The 18,141-nt window shown below is 42.6% G+C and overlaps 1 protein-coding gene across 2 annotated transcripts in view; it reads right to left on the bottom strand.

Annotated features, from left to right (window-relative positions):
• Window positions 1-330: 330 nt before the first annotated feature.
• Window positions 331-18,141, bottom strand: part of lin7a (lin-7 homolog A (C. elegans)) — a 46,077-nt gene continuing 28,266 nt past the window's right edge. The window contains exons 3-6 of one of the 2 annotated variants that reach the window (XM_061250808.1): window positions 17,659-17,730; window positions 9,867-10,076; window positions 5,573-5,775; window positions 331-2,699 (exon numbers count right to left, since the gene is read on the bottom strand). In XM_061250808.1, coding sequence (XP_061106792.1) covers window positions 2,675-2,699; window positions 5,573-5,775; window positions 9,867-10,076; window positions 17,659-17,730 — 510 coding nt within the window. In that variant the 3' untranslated portion in view covers window positions 331-2,674. Of the gene's footprint in view, window positions 2,700-5,568; window positions 5,776-9,866; window positions 10,077-17,658; window positions 17,731-18,141 lie in introns of both variants that reach the window. The other variant, XM_061250809.1, reaches the window with a different exon arrangement.

Raw genomic sequence — 18,141 nt, forward strand, 5'->3', positions numbered from 1 at the left:
TTTATAGGTGGGATTATAATTTTATAAATGGGATTACTGTTCCCCAAAGCAGGGTTATTGAGTTAGCCGGATAGCTGCACAAAGCAAAACCTGGAACAACTCTTTTTACTTCAGTCCATGTGCCAGATTTGGACAGGTCTGGATTTTACTCAGTTATCCAGCTAACTCAGTGATCCTGCTTTGTGGGTTTTGCTCAGTTATCCAGCTAACGCAATAATCCTGCTTTGTGGAACAGGCCCCTGAAAAGCCAACGATCAGGCCACATCTCAACACCCAGACTGCACAAGAACAGCCGACACCGGCGGACACAATGCAACATTTAAACAGCCATTGTTGAATAACACAGGTATATATTTATTTATACAAATATAATATTTATAACAATTGCATATCACCATTTTGTCTGTATAGTACAGTATATCCACCCCTTAAATTGGCAGTAGTCTCTATGAAACTGAGTAGGGCTTCTGTTGAATCTAACTGCCGTGTAATATGTTCTTAACTTATTAATTTACTTATCAATTAATTCATAAATTTCTGCCAGGCTACATGTTTGGCCAATTTAAAAGAACTCAATGTTGCATACGAAACAAACCAAAAACAGTAAATAGTTACTACAATGAATTTACTTACTTGTAACTTTAGTCAAAGTTAAGGACACATTACACTTTGTTTAGACAGACAAGAGCCCCCAGTCTACAGAAGAGGGCAGGGAATCATTGAACAGAATAGAATGGCATTCACAGCTTTGTATGGGAAGTGATGGTGCATCATATGTAGTATGTAGTATGTGTATGTGCATCATATGTAGTGTGTGTCTCTCGGTTAGACATCATATGAAAAATATGTCTGAAGACAGCAAAGTAATATGCTTACTACATGTGAACACTATTTACTAAGTGTCCAACAATACACACACAACTTACTACAATGGTAAATGTTTTGGTGGCTTGTTACTTTCTGCCCAAAGGAAGTCCAAATTTGCAAACCAATCCATTCCTCCCTTTTAGATAGGACTGATACTATGGATGTCATGCAAAAACCAACAAACAAACCAAAAAATAACAGGAATTTTCTGAAATATAAAACTATGCATTGTGGTTTGGTCAGGTTTAAATAGTTTCTTTCTTCTTTTTTACAGAAAAACAGTTTCTGACACCAAAATGAGAAGGACTATACATGCAATGAGTTTGCATGGCAATATACATATCATACAGGCGTTTAACGGAGGTGTGTCCAAAGCATAGATCCCCTGTCCTGTATGATACAGGTGAGACATTCAGCCTATGCTTATACTGCTGTACAGTAAATAAAGAAACATCAGAGCATCATAAACATATCATTTCCCAACATGGTGTTAAACTGTTGCCCATGGTTCAATGCTACATCACGCTTTTAAAATTTATGAATCATATACTGCATGGTAAATGCACTGTGATCAATATTTCACATAATTATGAGTATTTTACAAATAAATAAATCTCTATGGAATATGATTACACTTTAGGTAAGACTGACATAAATTACAAATCAGACATATTGTAAATCAACAAAATATTATGAGAGGGTTACCTTACCTTACAGGTTATTAAGATACTAATTAATGTATTAATGTATGTTGTTGTCCAGGTATGCTATTCATTGTCATATCATCTCTATAATCACATTCAGGATTAAGTCAATTTAGAATTTGGATTTTTAAAAACTGAATTATGCTTGGTAAGTGATAACACAGCAATACAATGGCAAAATTAGGAGCCTAGGTTCTTTTAGCAAACTCAAATGTATGCACTTGAATCTCTATTGAAACACACTCTCAAGAGGGGGAACCTACAATGGACTTCTCCATAGTTTCAGTTTGTGGACCACTTGGCACAGTATGTGTAAGACAGTTCGCCAGTGTCTAATCAAAGTTAATTCCCATTTTTTATATTACCATACACAATGTGTTGTATCAAATATTTTTATTGCTAAACCTACTAAATTCAATACAAAATATTTAATCTTGCTACACGTCAGGTAAAAAAGTTCACATTTATCCAAATTAGGACCCAACATCTGACAAAGAAATAAATTGATGTCCATTAACACAATGTAAAACACAAATATCAATATATGCCTTTTAAAAATGAACTATACACAGCTATGGCAAAATTAATTCCATAAAAATATTAAGTCACTTATAAACAGAGGACAAATAAATATCACAAAATCTAAGAAGGAGGTTTGAAAAGAAGGGTTACACATTTAAAACAGACCGTGGTCAGTGTGGTTCTGCCTCTGAACAAGTCATTAAAAGCACCAGTGTACACATTTTAGAATAACACATTGTAAGGTTTTTCATGTCACGACTGCAAAAACTACAGGTAATACACAAATGGTGAGTTCACCCAGACTACACCTGGTGCAGCACTGTTTAAAGCTACCTCCCAAACCATGCTGCCAGACCAACAACGTGAGTCCTCCAAGGGTGTGTGTTTGATCCCGTCATCACGACTGTAAACTTTCTTTACGATTGACTCCGATAAAGTTATACTGTGGCTTCTCTACACTGTTATTGCTTTGGCAGCAGTGTTTCATAAGGCAGCAGAAAACAGCGGCACAACCGCACTGTGTTGCTTTGTGCTGTCCAGCGAGGCCCCAGCGGAGAGAGCCGTGAGCTCTTCCTCCTCTTCTATTTCTTCTTCTTTTGAAATACACTGCAGAGGAGAGGACAAAGGACAAAATCTGAGAGCAACAGCAATAGTCCTCTTTAAAAACATCTCTGTCTATCTTTTTCTCCCTATTTGGTATGCCCTGTCACAATCTTAGGCCTGTTACTTTGCTGGGAGGTCCTCCGTCACTTGAGAGCACAGGCTAGCGTGCAGACTTTACATTGCAATGTACATCCACAGCTAATTCTGCACATACATATATGTAGGCCTGTCGGTTACTACTGACAGCACCTAATGCAGGGTATCCCAAACAATGGCTCTGTGGCCAAATCCCACCCGTTTCACTTTTCTCACCTGCTTTATTAAAACTTTATCAATTTAATCCTTTATTAAAAATAATACATCTACCACATCTGCAGTTACACTTAAATATAGCTAGAACATCTAACTGGCTCGATAAATATGCGAGTGATGAAGTCCTGAAACAGAGAATGCCTAATGTTACCATTGCTTTATTTACAGTATGTTATTCTTTGTGTTATCGTTTCACAAGCGTCTGCCTAACTACCCATATTGCTAGCATCATGACTAGCTAGTTACTTCGATAACTTTGACCTATTAGTAAACATCTCCTCAACACCTTCACTGCTCAGCTGTGGCCCATAAGTCAGTGGAAAGTAACAGAAAGCTGGTATTACAAACACAGTGAAGAGAGAAGTGGCTCAGCTCCTGTGCGGATTCCATTCCAGAGAGTGGCTTTGATGCCTTCTGGGAACCGGGGAATTATGATAGTGCACACAGCTGCTATATATATACCAGCCTGAATGCATGTCACCTGACTGGCGGTTGCTTGGCAACCCCACTTTATGAGCGGCAGGATGAGCGTGTGTGATGATAGTGGATGACCAAGCTTTCTGTCCCACAATGCAGCACAGTAAAGTTCCCCAATCTCCCCGCCGCACACCCAGGGGAGCTACTGTGCGGGGATTTTGTCTTAAGCAGCTTGAGCCGAGGAGTGACTCTTCAGAAACTAAGCTCCCGGGCGTTACAGAGGGGTATCTGAGGGAGTTAGAAGATTTCAGGCTTTGAGGAGATGTGCAGTCAGGAAGGTTTTGGATAATGAGTATACGGAACGTACAGGTATTAGGCTGAGTTGGGCGTTCTGCTGAGCTCATGAAGTACATGAACCTGATCAATCAAATATCAAAAAGCTTGCTTGGTTATAACTCGATTTGCGTGTGGGAAAAAGACTGTCCCATGAACAGCCCTATATAGGATTTGACCGTTTGAAGAGTTTTTAAAAACTATATATCAGGGCTCTCAAACAAGAAGAGGTTCTAGAATTGTCAGCATTAGAAAGTACAGTTTCTAGAACATTATAATCAGATATGTGTGATCACCCAAAGAAAATAAATCACAAACACTGTTGTTACGTGTCTTTGAACAGGTCCATACTACATAACTATGTATCTTGTGCCTTAGTGCATAAACACTCTTCAACACAGAGACAGATGTTGGCAGACCCGGACAACTAGGTTTTTGAATCCATGATCTTTCAACATGGCTAATAGCACTTTTATAAAAAATTTAACTTGAATGTGTTGTGAGAACAGAAGGCGTAGGCTCTCGGTTTCATGGGAATCAATGCAAGGTCATTTCTTGGTGTTGAGGGAGGCAAGAGCCTGCCCACGTTTCATGATTGCACAAGCCAAACGTTTGTTGAAGTTTTTCGCACCCAGAAGATCCACCTTACATTGATGTTGGAGTCTTTCTCAAAAGCAGAAGAATTCACTATAATATGAACATTTGGGAATTCTGTTATGAATCTTTAACATACATCTTTTGCATATTAAATAAAAAAAATGATAAAAAAAGAAATGTATTGGTCCTTGAATAAAATACAAATAGAGAAGTACTTACTTGAGTTACCTCTATACAAGAGACTATTGGAATCAGTTCTGCACTAACAAGTCAGAACTCGATTATCCTCCAGAAACTGCCCAGTGTGGTTTTGTATAGAACACTCAGGTTATTCTGAACCGACACAGGTAACTAGGTCTTCCTCACTAATGTTAGCTTAGCTAAGCCAAGCAGGTGAAGCCTGTGTTTGAAGGAACTCAAGTTTTGCCCTCTCAGCATAGGCTCAGTCTAGCTAGTGAAGGAGACAATTCTGGGTCTTGGTCTAACTATGTAACTGAAACTCGCCCTTGCTAATGAAATGCATACAATGGCTGGCCCTCCCACTCTCGCTCAGTTTAGTTCAGGGCTACCCATTTTCGTTCCTTGTTACCCTCTGTGCTCACCATAGTCTGTCAGTTCATTCACTATCACTCATTCATCTCTCCATTTAGTGTCTCCCCCTCCCACTCCATGTACGCACTTCCTTCCTGTCATTATATCATGACCCTCACCTGTTTCTCAGTATCGGCTTGTTAGTGTTGTATTTAAGCCTGTCTTTTTCAGTTCCCATTGCAAGTTCGTCATATCCTGTATTCCGAGTCTGTCCCTGTATTTTCCTGTCCCCAGTTCTAGCCTCCTCTACACTCTGCCTTCACCCCTGTAATTCTCTCTGGTTTGCGCTGTTTTTGGATTTTTCTGGTTTTGATCTCTGCCTGGTTTTTGGACTGTTTGGATTTTGTTTCTGTACCGTTGCTGGTTCGGTCTGCCTCCTCGGCCTTTGAACTCCGCCCGTCTCACGATTATGCTCTGCCTGCCCTGCATGTACCGGTCTGCTCGGATACGACTATTGCCAGTTCCTTGACTACGTTTCAAATCAGCCCTTTGTCATCAAAGCCTGCCATATTCACTGCTTTCCCTGAGTCTGCGATCGGTTCCTTCTGTCCGATTCCTGGACACTCGTAGGCCCAGGGTCCCGGTTCCTCCCCGCGGGCCTGAAGGCAATGAAGCGCCTCACCTACGACGTGTGGTTCTGCTGGACGGTCAGGCTCTGCTGCTGCATGAGGAGCTGCTGCTGGTGCCTGCGCCGGGCTGTCCGCAGCTTCTCGAAGCGCGCCTCCATCTCCTCCAGGACCTTGGGCGTGTAGCGCACCACCAGCTTCACGCTGTCCTTGGCCGCCTTCAGCAGCTCCACCGCCTTCTCGTGGTGCTCGCCCTCCACGCTCTGGAGAGGAGCGGCACGCACACGTTACGTTTCATTACATTAACCGCATTCGGCAGACGCTCTTATCCGGAGCGACGTGCGACAAAGCGCAAAGTGCATGCCCGTAACCGGGGATAAGTGCACTGAAAGTCCCTAGAGGGAAGCGTGATTTCAACTGCTAACAGAACAACAAAGATAAGGACTAGGGCTTATTTCATTATCAAAATTTATATATTTTTTTAGTTTTTATAATACCGCACCACACAAATATATATGGTATCATCCTAGCGTAATAACACAAGACAACAACAACAGTTAAGGTTGGGGGGCGGGAGAGGTCTGTCACACGGGCCGTCAGACCTAACGTGCGTTCGTGGTGAACTACATTTGCAGCCGTCAGTTACTGGTGAACGATTTTACTGTAAATGAACATTCCATTTAGTCTGCCACCAACGGCTTTTTAGCAAAAATGGGTGTGAAATATTACATTGATTAAAGTGTATTATAAACAACCAAATAATTGTCCGTTTTTGTTCTCTCTGCATGTTTGTTCGCTGCATACTACCTTTTGTGTTAGCTAATGTTGGCGAACAGAAGAATGTTTTAAAAATGTTGCTGAACGTTAGCTGAAGTCAGCTAACATTCGCCATCTTGAACATCTGGATTCAAATACTTCGCTGCATTTGACTAAGCCTGCCTGGTGTATTGGAAAAAATTTAATGATCCCAAATGTGCAAACCCCACCCATCTGCACCTACTTGCCAGCTCAAATGCACCAGGCAAGCACAGAAAAGCATTTGAATCCAAAACGAACACTTTTTGAACCCAGGTCTTCTGGCTGTAACTACCCTTACGAAACAATCACGCCTGAAATTTGCCATTTGACATGTGGAAATGAAATGACCTCAGAACTATACAACCATGATGAATGAACTTCCAGAAGATTAGTGAAAGGAAGCTTTGATGAAATTCTAAAAATGATAATCGAGGATATACCGTTATCGAGTAATTCGAGTTATCCAACGAATCATGACAGCCCTTGTTGTAAAAACATTCTGAATGTGTGAGAAAATATGTAAATCTATCATCTCCCTCTAATGAAAACTGTGGTGAAGCAGCCATAATGCAGGAATAAATACAAAGGCTAGTTCAGCTCTCTCACAAATGGATGCCACTATTAGTTATGCTGATTTCACAAATAATATTTTCATGCACTCATCATTATGTCTGGAGTAAAAACAAGTGGTACTTAGCATATAATGAAAGTGCACGCAAGTCACCTTCAATTTGCGAAACAAATTAGTGTTAATGATTTATATTTAAATCAGTTTAATTTATTATATTTAATTTATGCTGTGTAACATTGTTTCTGATTTATTACATTCCTTGAACAAACATCTTGCATCCTTAATCAAACGCATGAAATGAGAAAATAATGAATAACCCACATCCATTATGCATGTGTAAACTCAAGTCACACCCGTCACTGTCTGAGTGAACATTCTTCAAGCTCTACCCGCTAACGAACAGCAGTCACGCATTACTGTAAGCCCAATGTTCGTCGTAATGAGGTCAAAAGGCACGGATTTAGCAGGCAAAGCTGATTTAGTCTGACATTTATGCTTATTTTGACAGAAACTGCATTTTTAAAAATATAATTTAAACTTTGTCGCAACTCCCCATTAATTAAATACTTGGACCTCACATTTCTGAGTACCACACCAGCAAAACAGACATGGACAAGTGTGAATCTCACAGCTCAAAGTGCAAATTTGATTTGAGTCAATCATTTGAATAATACACTCAGTAGCTGAATAACACGTTTTAATTATAAATGTCCGCCTACCGAGGTAACATTTGCATTTGATATTCACTGTGTGGTGTCAAGAAAAAGCTTTAAAATTGGGTCAAGGAACCAATTATTTTCAGCATACAACTTCAGCCACCTGTACGATTCAGACTGCATGCTGGTGGATACAAAGAGCACTTTTTAAAAGCAGCCAGTGAGTTGTGAAAAAGATCATCTTTCATCATTTCACAAAACGGGAACAAATTAAGGCTCCTTACGTCACTCCCTCCTTCAACATAAAAGCTATCCTCAAACTACAAAGTCGCACGTCTAGCTTTCCTAAACTCTACGGCCCCAATTCATCCCAGACCCTATGCGCTTGAGTTTGATCAATAGCGATTAAAAGTGGCTGAGCAGAACTTCTGCAAAGTCATTAAAAAAGCTGTCTACCGCCTACTCCGTCTCTTTTATTGCACGAAAGTCATATGAAAGTCTTTCCGAAACTTTAATGCAATTTTCTACAGGAGACTTGCATGAATACCTCGAAAAACATTTGCGCTACGGACCTTTTCTGTAGAGTCAGCGCGTGTCTCGACTGTCAATGACAAAGCTCACGTATGGCAGAGCACGGTCGGTGTGTGAAATCAGTATTCCGCGCGCTCATCGGACACTGACGGCAGAGCTGCTCTGAATTTCTGCAGCTTGTCGAATAACTAGCAGATTTAATAGCGCTCCTGTCTGGAGGAACGCATCTTTGTCTGAGAAATAGTGTCAAACTGACCTACAGAAAACCCCCACAGATTACACTGCTCAACAAACGCGAATGATTTGAGTAGGACACTGTCTCAATTCAGTAACGATGCGGCACTCTTGATGGTGTGCAGGTTGGTTTCACATTATTTACTTGCTTTAATATTTATTTGCTTTGCGTATAAGGGATGGATCTGTGGTATTAGATCACGCGGAGTGCATTTGTAATCTGTGAAAGGACAGCTTCTCTGAACAAAAATGATGGCTTCACATAATTTCTGCTTTTAAAGCTGAATATTTACTGTGGTGATATCTACGGCGACGCTTCCTTTAGGATAACACCACAGTGATAGCTGTGTAGATATAGGATATCTGTCTAGTGATACCTTCCTGTGTGACAACAAAAATAGTTATTTCTTAGATTAGCAGTACAGTAACAGATTATAAATGGGTCTGTGTGCCTTCTCAGTGATACTGGATGTTTATATTTCTGAGAATAGCAGAGATCTTCTCCACTACAGCACATCACTCAGGATAAGAGCGTCTGCCAAGTGACTGCGATGAAACATGAAGAGATTCAACAGACCTTTCCACACTGCGCAGTTGTTAGCCCTGGGTTATCGCTGGCCTCAGGCTAAGGATAACCCAGCACTAGTATATCCTGTGTTCACACAAGCATGTGTTAATCCCGGGCATTCACACTGGCTATTCTGGCACTGTGCTTCTGAGGCTAACCCTGAGTCTGTGCTAATGCTGGTCTGGAGGAGGTTCAGCTAGCCCGGGGCTAATGTTGGTGCTAGCCCACTTTAGAGTGCACTCTCTAAGAGCTAAGGAGGCCCATCGCCCTATTCTAAGGACAGGCCTAATGTATCTATGTACTAATAGACCCATGTACTCAAGCAGTATGTTGCTCAAAATCTTAACTTCCTGAGACCCAGGAGAAGAAAAAGCTAAAGTATTTTAAATGACATAATACAAGTGTTGGATGACAAAAACATGTTGCAGTGAAATATTTTCAAGATTTCTTTTTTTCAGTCTCAGGACGTTAAAGCAGTAGCTCCACCAGTGACACTAAGCCATGCAGTCGATTGCTTCTTGGCCTTTTGGCTAAGACCAGGGGTGAGGGTCACCAGAGGGTCCCCTGAGTGTCACTGCACATGCCCAGCAGGTTAAGCGATCAACGGGCCACTGGGCTTTGAGCAGTATTCGGGGCTCAGGGTGTTACCCTATTGAACCTGACAAGGTTTAGCCAGGAGTAGTCTGAGTTTGTCTTTATATTGTACGAGTGGTAGGGTGTGCTTTTTGGTGTGAATGACTTTTAATTTATTTAAAATATAAAAGTAGACTCGCCACTCCGTATAATCATATATATACGGTTGTAACTTTCTTTCCATTATAATGAAATACCACCGCTACTATACTTAACCCTCCTATTATGTCAGTGTTTGACATCTCTTAAAAACCAGTTAACCTTTTTTTTCATCTTGATACTGTATGATTTTAGAAATGTACTACTTTGGTAGGATGAAATAATCAAACTTTTACCTGAATTTAAAATAAAAAGTAGACTCACCACTCCGTTGACGGACAGCAGCTGGTCGCCCCTCTTCAGGCCGCCATGCCGCTCGGCCACGCCCCCGGGGATGATGCGGGAGATGTAGATTGGAGAGTTCTGCTCCCGCCCGCCCATCACGTTGAAGCCCAGCCCCTCCTCGGTCTTGGGCAGCTCCACCACCCGGGGGTGGGAGTGGCCCTCACTGGCCGCGAAGGCCGCCACCGTGGCCTGCAGGAGAGATGCAACCGTCAGGGCGGGTGGTGGGTACTGTTCAGGGCGGGCGGTGGGTGCTGTTCAGGGCAGGCGGTGGGTGTTGTTCAGGGCGGGCGGTGGGTGCTGTTCAGGGTGGCCGGTGGGTGCTGTTCAGGGTGGGCTGTTGGTGTTGTTCAGGGTGGGCTGTTGGTGTTGTTCAGGGTGGGCTGTTGGTGTTGTTCAGGGTGGGCTGTTGGTGTTGTTCAGGGCAGGCGGTGGGTGCTGTTCAGGGCGGGCGGTGGGTGCTGTTCAGGGTGGGCTGTTGGTGTTGTTCAGGGCAGGCGGTGGGTGCTGTTCAGGGCGGGCGGTGGGTGCTGTTCAGGGTGGGCTGTTGGTGTTGTTCAGGACGGGCGGTGGGTGCTGTTCAGGGTGGGCGGTGGGTGCTGTTCAGGGCGGGCGGTTGGTGTTGTTCAGGGGGGGGATTGTGGGTGTAGTTCAGGGGGGATTATGGGTGTTGTTCAGGGGGGGATTGTGGGTGTTGTTCAGGGCCGGGCTGTGGGTGTTGTTCAGGGGGGGATTGTGGGTGTTTTTCTGGGGGATCATGGGTGTTGTTCAGGGGGGGATTGTGGGTGTTGTTCAGGGGGGATTGTGGGTGTTGTTCAGGGCCGGACTGTGGGTGTTGTTCAGGGGGGATTGTGGGTGTTGTTCAGGGGGGATTATGGGTGTTGTTCAGGGCCGGGCTGTGGGTGTTGTTCAGGCGGGATTGTGGGTGTTGTTCAGGGGGGATTGTGGGTGTTGTTCAGGGGGGGATTGTGGGTGTTGTTCAGGGGGGATTGTGGGTGTTGTTCAGGGGGGATTATGGGTGTTGTTCAGGGCCGGGCTGTGGGTGTTGTTCAGGCGGGATTGTGGGTGTTGTTCAGGGGGGATTGTGGGTGTTGTTCAGGGGGGGATTGTGGGTGTTGTTCAGGGGGGATTGTATGTGTTGTTCATGGGGGGGGGGGGGATTATCAGTCAGCTGTTAGGCCCTTGAGCAAGGCCCTCAACACCAAATTGCTCTAGGGGGGATTCGCCCCTGCCTAGTCTAATCAACTAAATCCCAGTGGATATAAACAAAAGCGTCAGCTAAGTAACTGTAATGCAATGTGGGTATTTCAGAGGCCACTGGCAGCCATTAGCACTAAGTGGGAAACCACACAGCTTCTGATGAAGTCACCTGGCATCGCTCTCTCCTCCCACAATCGGTCACTTGTGGGTGTATGTAATAACATTTGAAATCGGCAACAATTTGCACATTACATTTTTAATCTGATTGGTTCTTGCGCCAGGTTCTCCATCACTTCTGTACGCCTTGTTCCAAAGTGCCTTGTGTCTGCGGCTATCCCAGCATGCTTTGCGGAGGTGAAGAATGGCCTCTCGTGGAAAATGAAGAAAGTGTGTTTCTCATCAGAGGAAGTGTGGCTGCACCGTCAACAGTCACAAATAAACATCTCTGAAAGGCATCGTGGGTATTTTTCTGGAAATTACGACTGTTTCACCTTAGTATAGCTATTTCATACTGGTTTTATAATGAGTTAATGTGTTTATAATGAACCTCAGTGTATTCATACACTCACAGGCATAATTTAATAAATATGGATAAACAAAACTACACATTGGATGTTCTCAGAATGCACATAAAGCTTATTTTAAGACTACTTTATATTTCACCAGCCACTTTTACGAGGTTTAATATCTTTCAATTAACAACCTTTTAAGATCTTTCCCCAATATTGCTTGGGTTGAGTCTAGAGGATGTTTGTGTACCTGTTCAACAGCTACAATTTTAGCTGAAATTTTAGCCCATGGAAAGTCTACAAGACAGAAATTACTGTCTGAGTTCACATGTAGCATAACAAAATGAAATATGAAACTATTTTGGGATGTGTCATTTTATGAAAAAACTGTTAAACAAGAAAAACAGATTGCGGAGATGTTAGTTTCTGCTGAAACAAAGGGCTTGACAAAGCACTACAGGCTCTGTTGCTCCAGTTTATGTGTGCATCCATTTTATAGTGGCAAAACAAAATGGAGACTCATAGTTGCAGGAAAGACTGCATGGTTTTTTAAAAAGTTGCCTTGTAGCACATCCTTGGCTGTCCTTTCCTGTCTTGCGGTGGGCAGTGAATCACTGCCATCAATGTCAACTCAAATCACTCCAAAGGACACCTGTAAAGTTAGAAAATCCACAGCATTGTGGAAAACACAGCATTGCTGCTGTCCTGGTCATGTGAAACAGAACAGGCCAGTATCCATGAGAATACAAATAATATGAAACTCCAGCCAGCCGATCCATGGAAATATCTACAGATACTGGCCTTCCTCTTGCTAATGTCAAGCAGCAAGAGCTTGCAGATCTAAGTAAAGGGATCACAGTCGTGAGTTGCATGCTTAAATCATCATATTCCTAAGCCACATTCCAGAGCTTAGTGATTTCCGAATTATCCTTTCATCCCTGTTCCAACCCTCTGTGTGGTTGAAGAAGCCCTTCTCACTCCATTGTGATTTTGGTATGCAGAACCAAACTTTCCCCACAATCCTCCTCTTCAGTTCAGACAATAAAGGAGACGACAGCTACACTGCTGCTTGAACAGTGTGCCTAGATCCAACCAATCTTATTTATAAGAATATGAATGGTTGTAACTCTCTTTCTATTATAGTGACAGTGGAGCTGAAATACTGTGCATGTTCACCACTGCTACTGTATTTAACCCTCTTATTATGTTAAGTGTTTGACATCTCTTAAAAACCAGTTAACCTTTTTTTCATCTTGATACTGTATGATTTATTCAATGTTCTATTTTGTTTGGATTAAATAGTAAACCTGCAATAAACATACTGCTTTGTTTCCAGAAGTCCTGTACCAGCTTTGCATGTGTTGTATGGGCTTATTTTGACCCTCAGTAACTGTATAAAATGCCAGAAAATATCCAACAATTTTTACTTTTATCTCAGATTTCTTTGTGGATGATTCTGGTGGCAAGTTCCCATACAGGTGCCAAACTTTCACTTCCTGTACCTCAGGCTCTAAAATGAGATGTTTCTCACAGACTTGTCATATTTATGGATAAAATGGATAAAAGCCTAGTAATTTGGGAGACAATAAGAATGTGACACACAAAGTGTCAAAATTCTTATTTTGCAATCATTTAGCATTTATTTGAACTGTTGGGGCCAATTTGACCCCAAACATAAAAGCGGTTATAAACTCTGAACATAATAGGAGGGTTAACACGGCCAGGCCTAACACTCGTGGGTGGCTGAGAAGAGGTACTCAGCCATGCTATGGAAGCCCATACATCAACGCTGTTCATTACAGTCTACGTGAGCACTTCAGATCTAATGGCCAATAAATCTGTGGCATGCTATCCCAGAATGCTTTGCCCCCCAGCCATGTTGTATGCTCGTGTACAATAATTTACTGCCTTTGTGACCGCCTCCCACAGAAGATGGCTACAGAAATCTATTGTTGTAAAAGCACATATGTTTATGTGTTTAATGTGCAGTCATGAGCCACAGGCCCCATGTGACAATCCACCATTCCATCAGCAGCCATTTTACTCATCAACGATAATACACCTCAGGGCATTAGTTCAGTACCTGCCCGTGCAGTTTCAGTAGTGGGAAATCCTTTATTTTATACTGTATTCACTCAGTGAGCACTTTTTTTACTTATAGGTATTCAGCTGCTGTAGCCTATCTACTTATGAGGTTTGACACGTGTGTTCAGAGATGCTCTTCTCCATACTACTGTTGTAATGTGTGGTTATTTGCGTTGCTGTCGCCTTCCTGTCAGCTTTGAGCAGTCTAGGCCTTCTGCTCTGACCTCTCTCATTAAAAACGCATTTCTTCCCGCAGAACTGCTGCTCACTGGATGTTTTTTAGTTTTTGCACCATTCTCTGCAAACTCCTGTTGTGGATGAAAATCCCAGGAGATCAGCAGTTTATGAAATACTCAAACCACCCTGTCTGGCACCAACAATCATTCCACGGACAAGGCCACTTAGATCACATAAAATGTTTTCCCCATTCGGACATTTGGTCTGAAAAATAGCTGAACCTCTTGATCACGTCTGCATGCTTTTATGCATTCACTTACTGCCACGCAATTGCCTGGTTAAATACAAGCTGGTGTACAGGTCTACCTAATAAAGTGCTCAGAGAATGTACGGTATACCGCATCAATGAACATAATACTAAATAATTTCATGAAACTTGCATGCACTTTCCCTGTCAGGACCCTTTAAGTGCACTTCCTGCTCTTAAAGGTCTGTGAACATAGCAGAAAATCATTACATGAGTCTCTCAGGAAGCCACCAAAAGCTTCACCTTGTATTTCACTACCATGCATTCTATTGGCCTATTGTTCACAACTGAAAATACCATCGTTTATCTGTCATAGCGTAACTAATGCCATGCCACTGTTATGCAGGACAATGAATAGGAAGGCGGCTCAGGGTAAAACATGGGAACCCTTCACTTGAACGCCTCACCATAAGGCTGACATAACACTGTCATACGCCTGATATAACAAGCTGTCACAAGATGCCATAACAGATGATGTCAGGTTATGTCAAATGGCATAAAACCGTCATACTTTTATCTGTAACTTTTGTGACAGTAACACCTGTCATGAAACATACCGTTATGTCATGTGTATGACAGTGTTATCTCAGCCGTATGGTGAGGGGTTCAAGTAAAGTGTGACCCAAACTTTTACACAAACTTTCCAATTTAAAGTATGAACTCCACCAAATCCGTGACACCGTTTTTTTGCACTGTGGACCAAAAATAATGGGCTGGCCGGAGACAGCTCATTTCCTGCTCCTTTGACGGAGGTGGGGTTGAGCTGCACTTGAAAGCGTGATGAGGCAGATCCAAACGCAGCTCAGTAATGAGTTCTGCAGGAGAGGTTACCCAGGGGACTGCGGTCCAAAAACAGCAGACCTGCCATCCACGTTGGACGGTCTGGAACACACATTGTTTGGGCTCTGTTAATTGCCCCGACTCGAGCAGCTACTGTGTGCTTTAGACCATTATGGCAAAGCCGGAGAGAAAGCCAGCGAGAACGCGCTGAAGAGGATTTCTATCGTCCGCTACGGGCTGCCGACTCGCTAATTTGGTCCGCATTTAAACTTTTCGAGATGCCGAAAAGTTTGCAATCCTCGTTTTTATTTGTCTGCAAAATTTGGAATAGCCAGGGCGCATCACAAAACCAAAAAAAACTATGTCTCCAACTTCCCTCTCCTCCTCTATTTCGGACGTAGGGGGGAGGAGATGGGCGGAGGAAAGGAGGATGCATTTTTGGAGTATTGGGACGCACTCCCACTGTTACGGCAGGCCTATGACACCATGAGATTCACTAGAAAATTCCGTTTGATCTTGATTTTGGAGAACCACATGAGGTTGACTTCTTGCCTGACTTTTAATTTCAGATGACTGAACATAATTACCAAGTTTCATACCTGGGTAAAATAGTTCATAGGTTTGAATTCAAATAGTTTTCTGTGCTTGATTGATCTTGCCTGAAGAAAAAGAGCCAATCAAGATGACCATATTTGACCCATGTCTGTTACCAATGTACAGGTGCCTGAGCTGTAGGCTACACTGGAAAACAGTAAGCAGTAATGCTAACCGACTGCAATGCTGATGATGTTGATGCTGCTTTTGAAATGCATTCAGGTGAGCACAGGCCAGAAAATCCAGACGTTATTTCAGGTTTAATCAACCACCATCTCACGCCTGTCACATACACATCAACACACGCTGGCTGGACTGAAGGGTGGCTGAGATTGGACCCTTCTTCTGAAGAGGATCCCACCGTTCCCCCTCCCCGTGGTCCACTGTCAGGTCTGGGATGTGTTCTAATCTCCCCAGGGATGCTCTCTGAAAGTGACCTGAACTACTGAGTCATGAGAGCAGAATTTATTCTGTATTTAGCAGACGTGTCCGCATATAAAATGGAACAATATCAGCATTTACCGCACCCTGTCTTGCTGGAGTGCTCTGAAATCAGTCAGGGAGCAGCCATTTTGCAATGTTTGAGATGCATGAACACTTCTGAGAACAAATTAAATGTGAGTATTCATCAGCACTCGAAAATTGGAATAATAAGACTGGCGGTCCTGTAATCTAGATGGAGAGGCACTTGTGAGTGCAGAGCAATAAAAGATGACATTTAACATTGGTAAACAGTCTCCATTTTAAACCTCCAGCTGATCTGACAGCGATTTTGATTACATTATAATATGCCGGTACTTGTGGCAATGCTGGTAAATGTGGACTGACAGTAACAGCACACACCCACGTCTGACATATGTGGATGTAATAACACATGCACACACACACACACTCACACACACACCCGTGTTTGCGCTAGGATTTTTTACATTTCTTTGCCAATATGTTGGAAGGATTTCAGTTTGATGAACAAATTATAAAATTTCTGCCAATACCATGCAGGATAGGCAGAGGAGTTTAATGTTACGGAACAACGTAATCCTGCGTTTTTGGACTTGGTTTTTGGAAACTATCTGAAAAAAATATATAGTATAAATATTAACATATGCTTTGCATATTCATTGTGTGTGTTTTTCTGAACAAAAGAAGCTGTTATGATTTGCCATCATAATTTTCTTCTGAATAATGTGGAATCAGTTCTTACAGAATAAAGATGAAAAAAAAAACAATTAAGCTAATAAACATAATTTCCACTATTCACCATTGCAAATAGGCCTATGTGGGTAGCTGCCGACACACGAATTGGCTCCAGCCTGCAGTGTACAAAAACAAGACAATAAAACAACCATTTGCTGATCATCTGACGCTCATCTTTAGACCTACTCAAGTTCATCAAGTTTTGATGGCGTAAAAAAACTGCCTATTTATGAGAGGCAGGAAATAAGATGAAGGCTATGAAAGCAAGCCACAGTCTTATTTACGCTGTGCCTTTTCATTTGGGCTGATAGACCAGGGCACAGATTCGAAGCTGCTGATTTGAAACTGAATGTGTCGTAAGTTGTAGTGCATCATGGGATTGCTATTAGCCTTGAAAAAGTCTCTTCCTGCAGGCAGCGTCTCTGAGGTTCGGATGCGATGGGAATCGCAGCTTTGGGCTACAGGGTAATTTGGTGTGATGATGATAAGTTGCTGTGCTCTTCAGACCAAATAAGTGAAATGCATTTTAGAAAAGACATTACTTCTGCTCTAGCGAATACATATATATTTTTAAAGATTTATCTGTTTACTGCCAGTCAGAATGTCCATCCAGAGGGCTTTAAATTTGCCACTTTTTTCCTCCACACATAATTTATACCTGTGAAAAACCAGCAGCTAGCGCAGACTCTGACACATACACACACACGCACATACACACACAGACACAAGCATGAACATACACACACACATACACACACATACACACTTGCAAGCAGAAACACAGGCATTCTCACACACAGGCCCACACACATACACAAACACACACAAGCACTTGCACTCACTCTCTCTCTCTCTCTCTGTCTCTCACACACACATGAACACACAAACACACTCACTGAGAGAATCACACACACCCAGGGCCTACCTTAGCTGTAGCTCGGGCCTGATACTCAGGACATCCATTCACTGTGATGGTCTCGTGCATGTACTGATACACCTGGGAGAGAGAGAGAGAGAGAGAGGGAGGGAGAGAGAGAGAGGGAGAGAGGGAGACAGAGATAGAGAGGGGGGAGAGAGAGGGAGAGAGAGACAGAGGGAGAGAGAGGGAGAGTGTGAGAGAGGGAGAGAGTGAGAGAAAGAGAGAAAGAGAGAGAGAGAGAGAGAGAGAGAGAGAGGGGGAACACAGGGGCCGTGAATCAGAAAAAGCTGCTTCATCATTCTCAATAGAGCTCTCAATGAAGCTATAGAATGCTTTTATGCTATGCTGACATAGACAGCAATAATGTAGAATCACAGTTACAAAAAAACACAGACCTGAAAACACGTTAGGTCAAGCCTCTATATTTCAGTTTTGGAGACATTTTAGATTTTTCCAGCAAGGCTGCTTGGTGAACATTATTTCAAGTTC

Source organism: Conger conger, chromosome 8 (assembly GCF_963514075.1).
Source record: "Conger conger chromosome 8, fConCon1.1, whole genome shotgun sequence".
Lineage (NCBI taxonomy): Eukaryota > Metazoa > Chordata > Actinopteri > Anguilliformes > Congridae > Conger > Conger conger.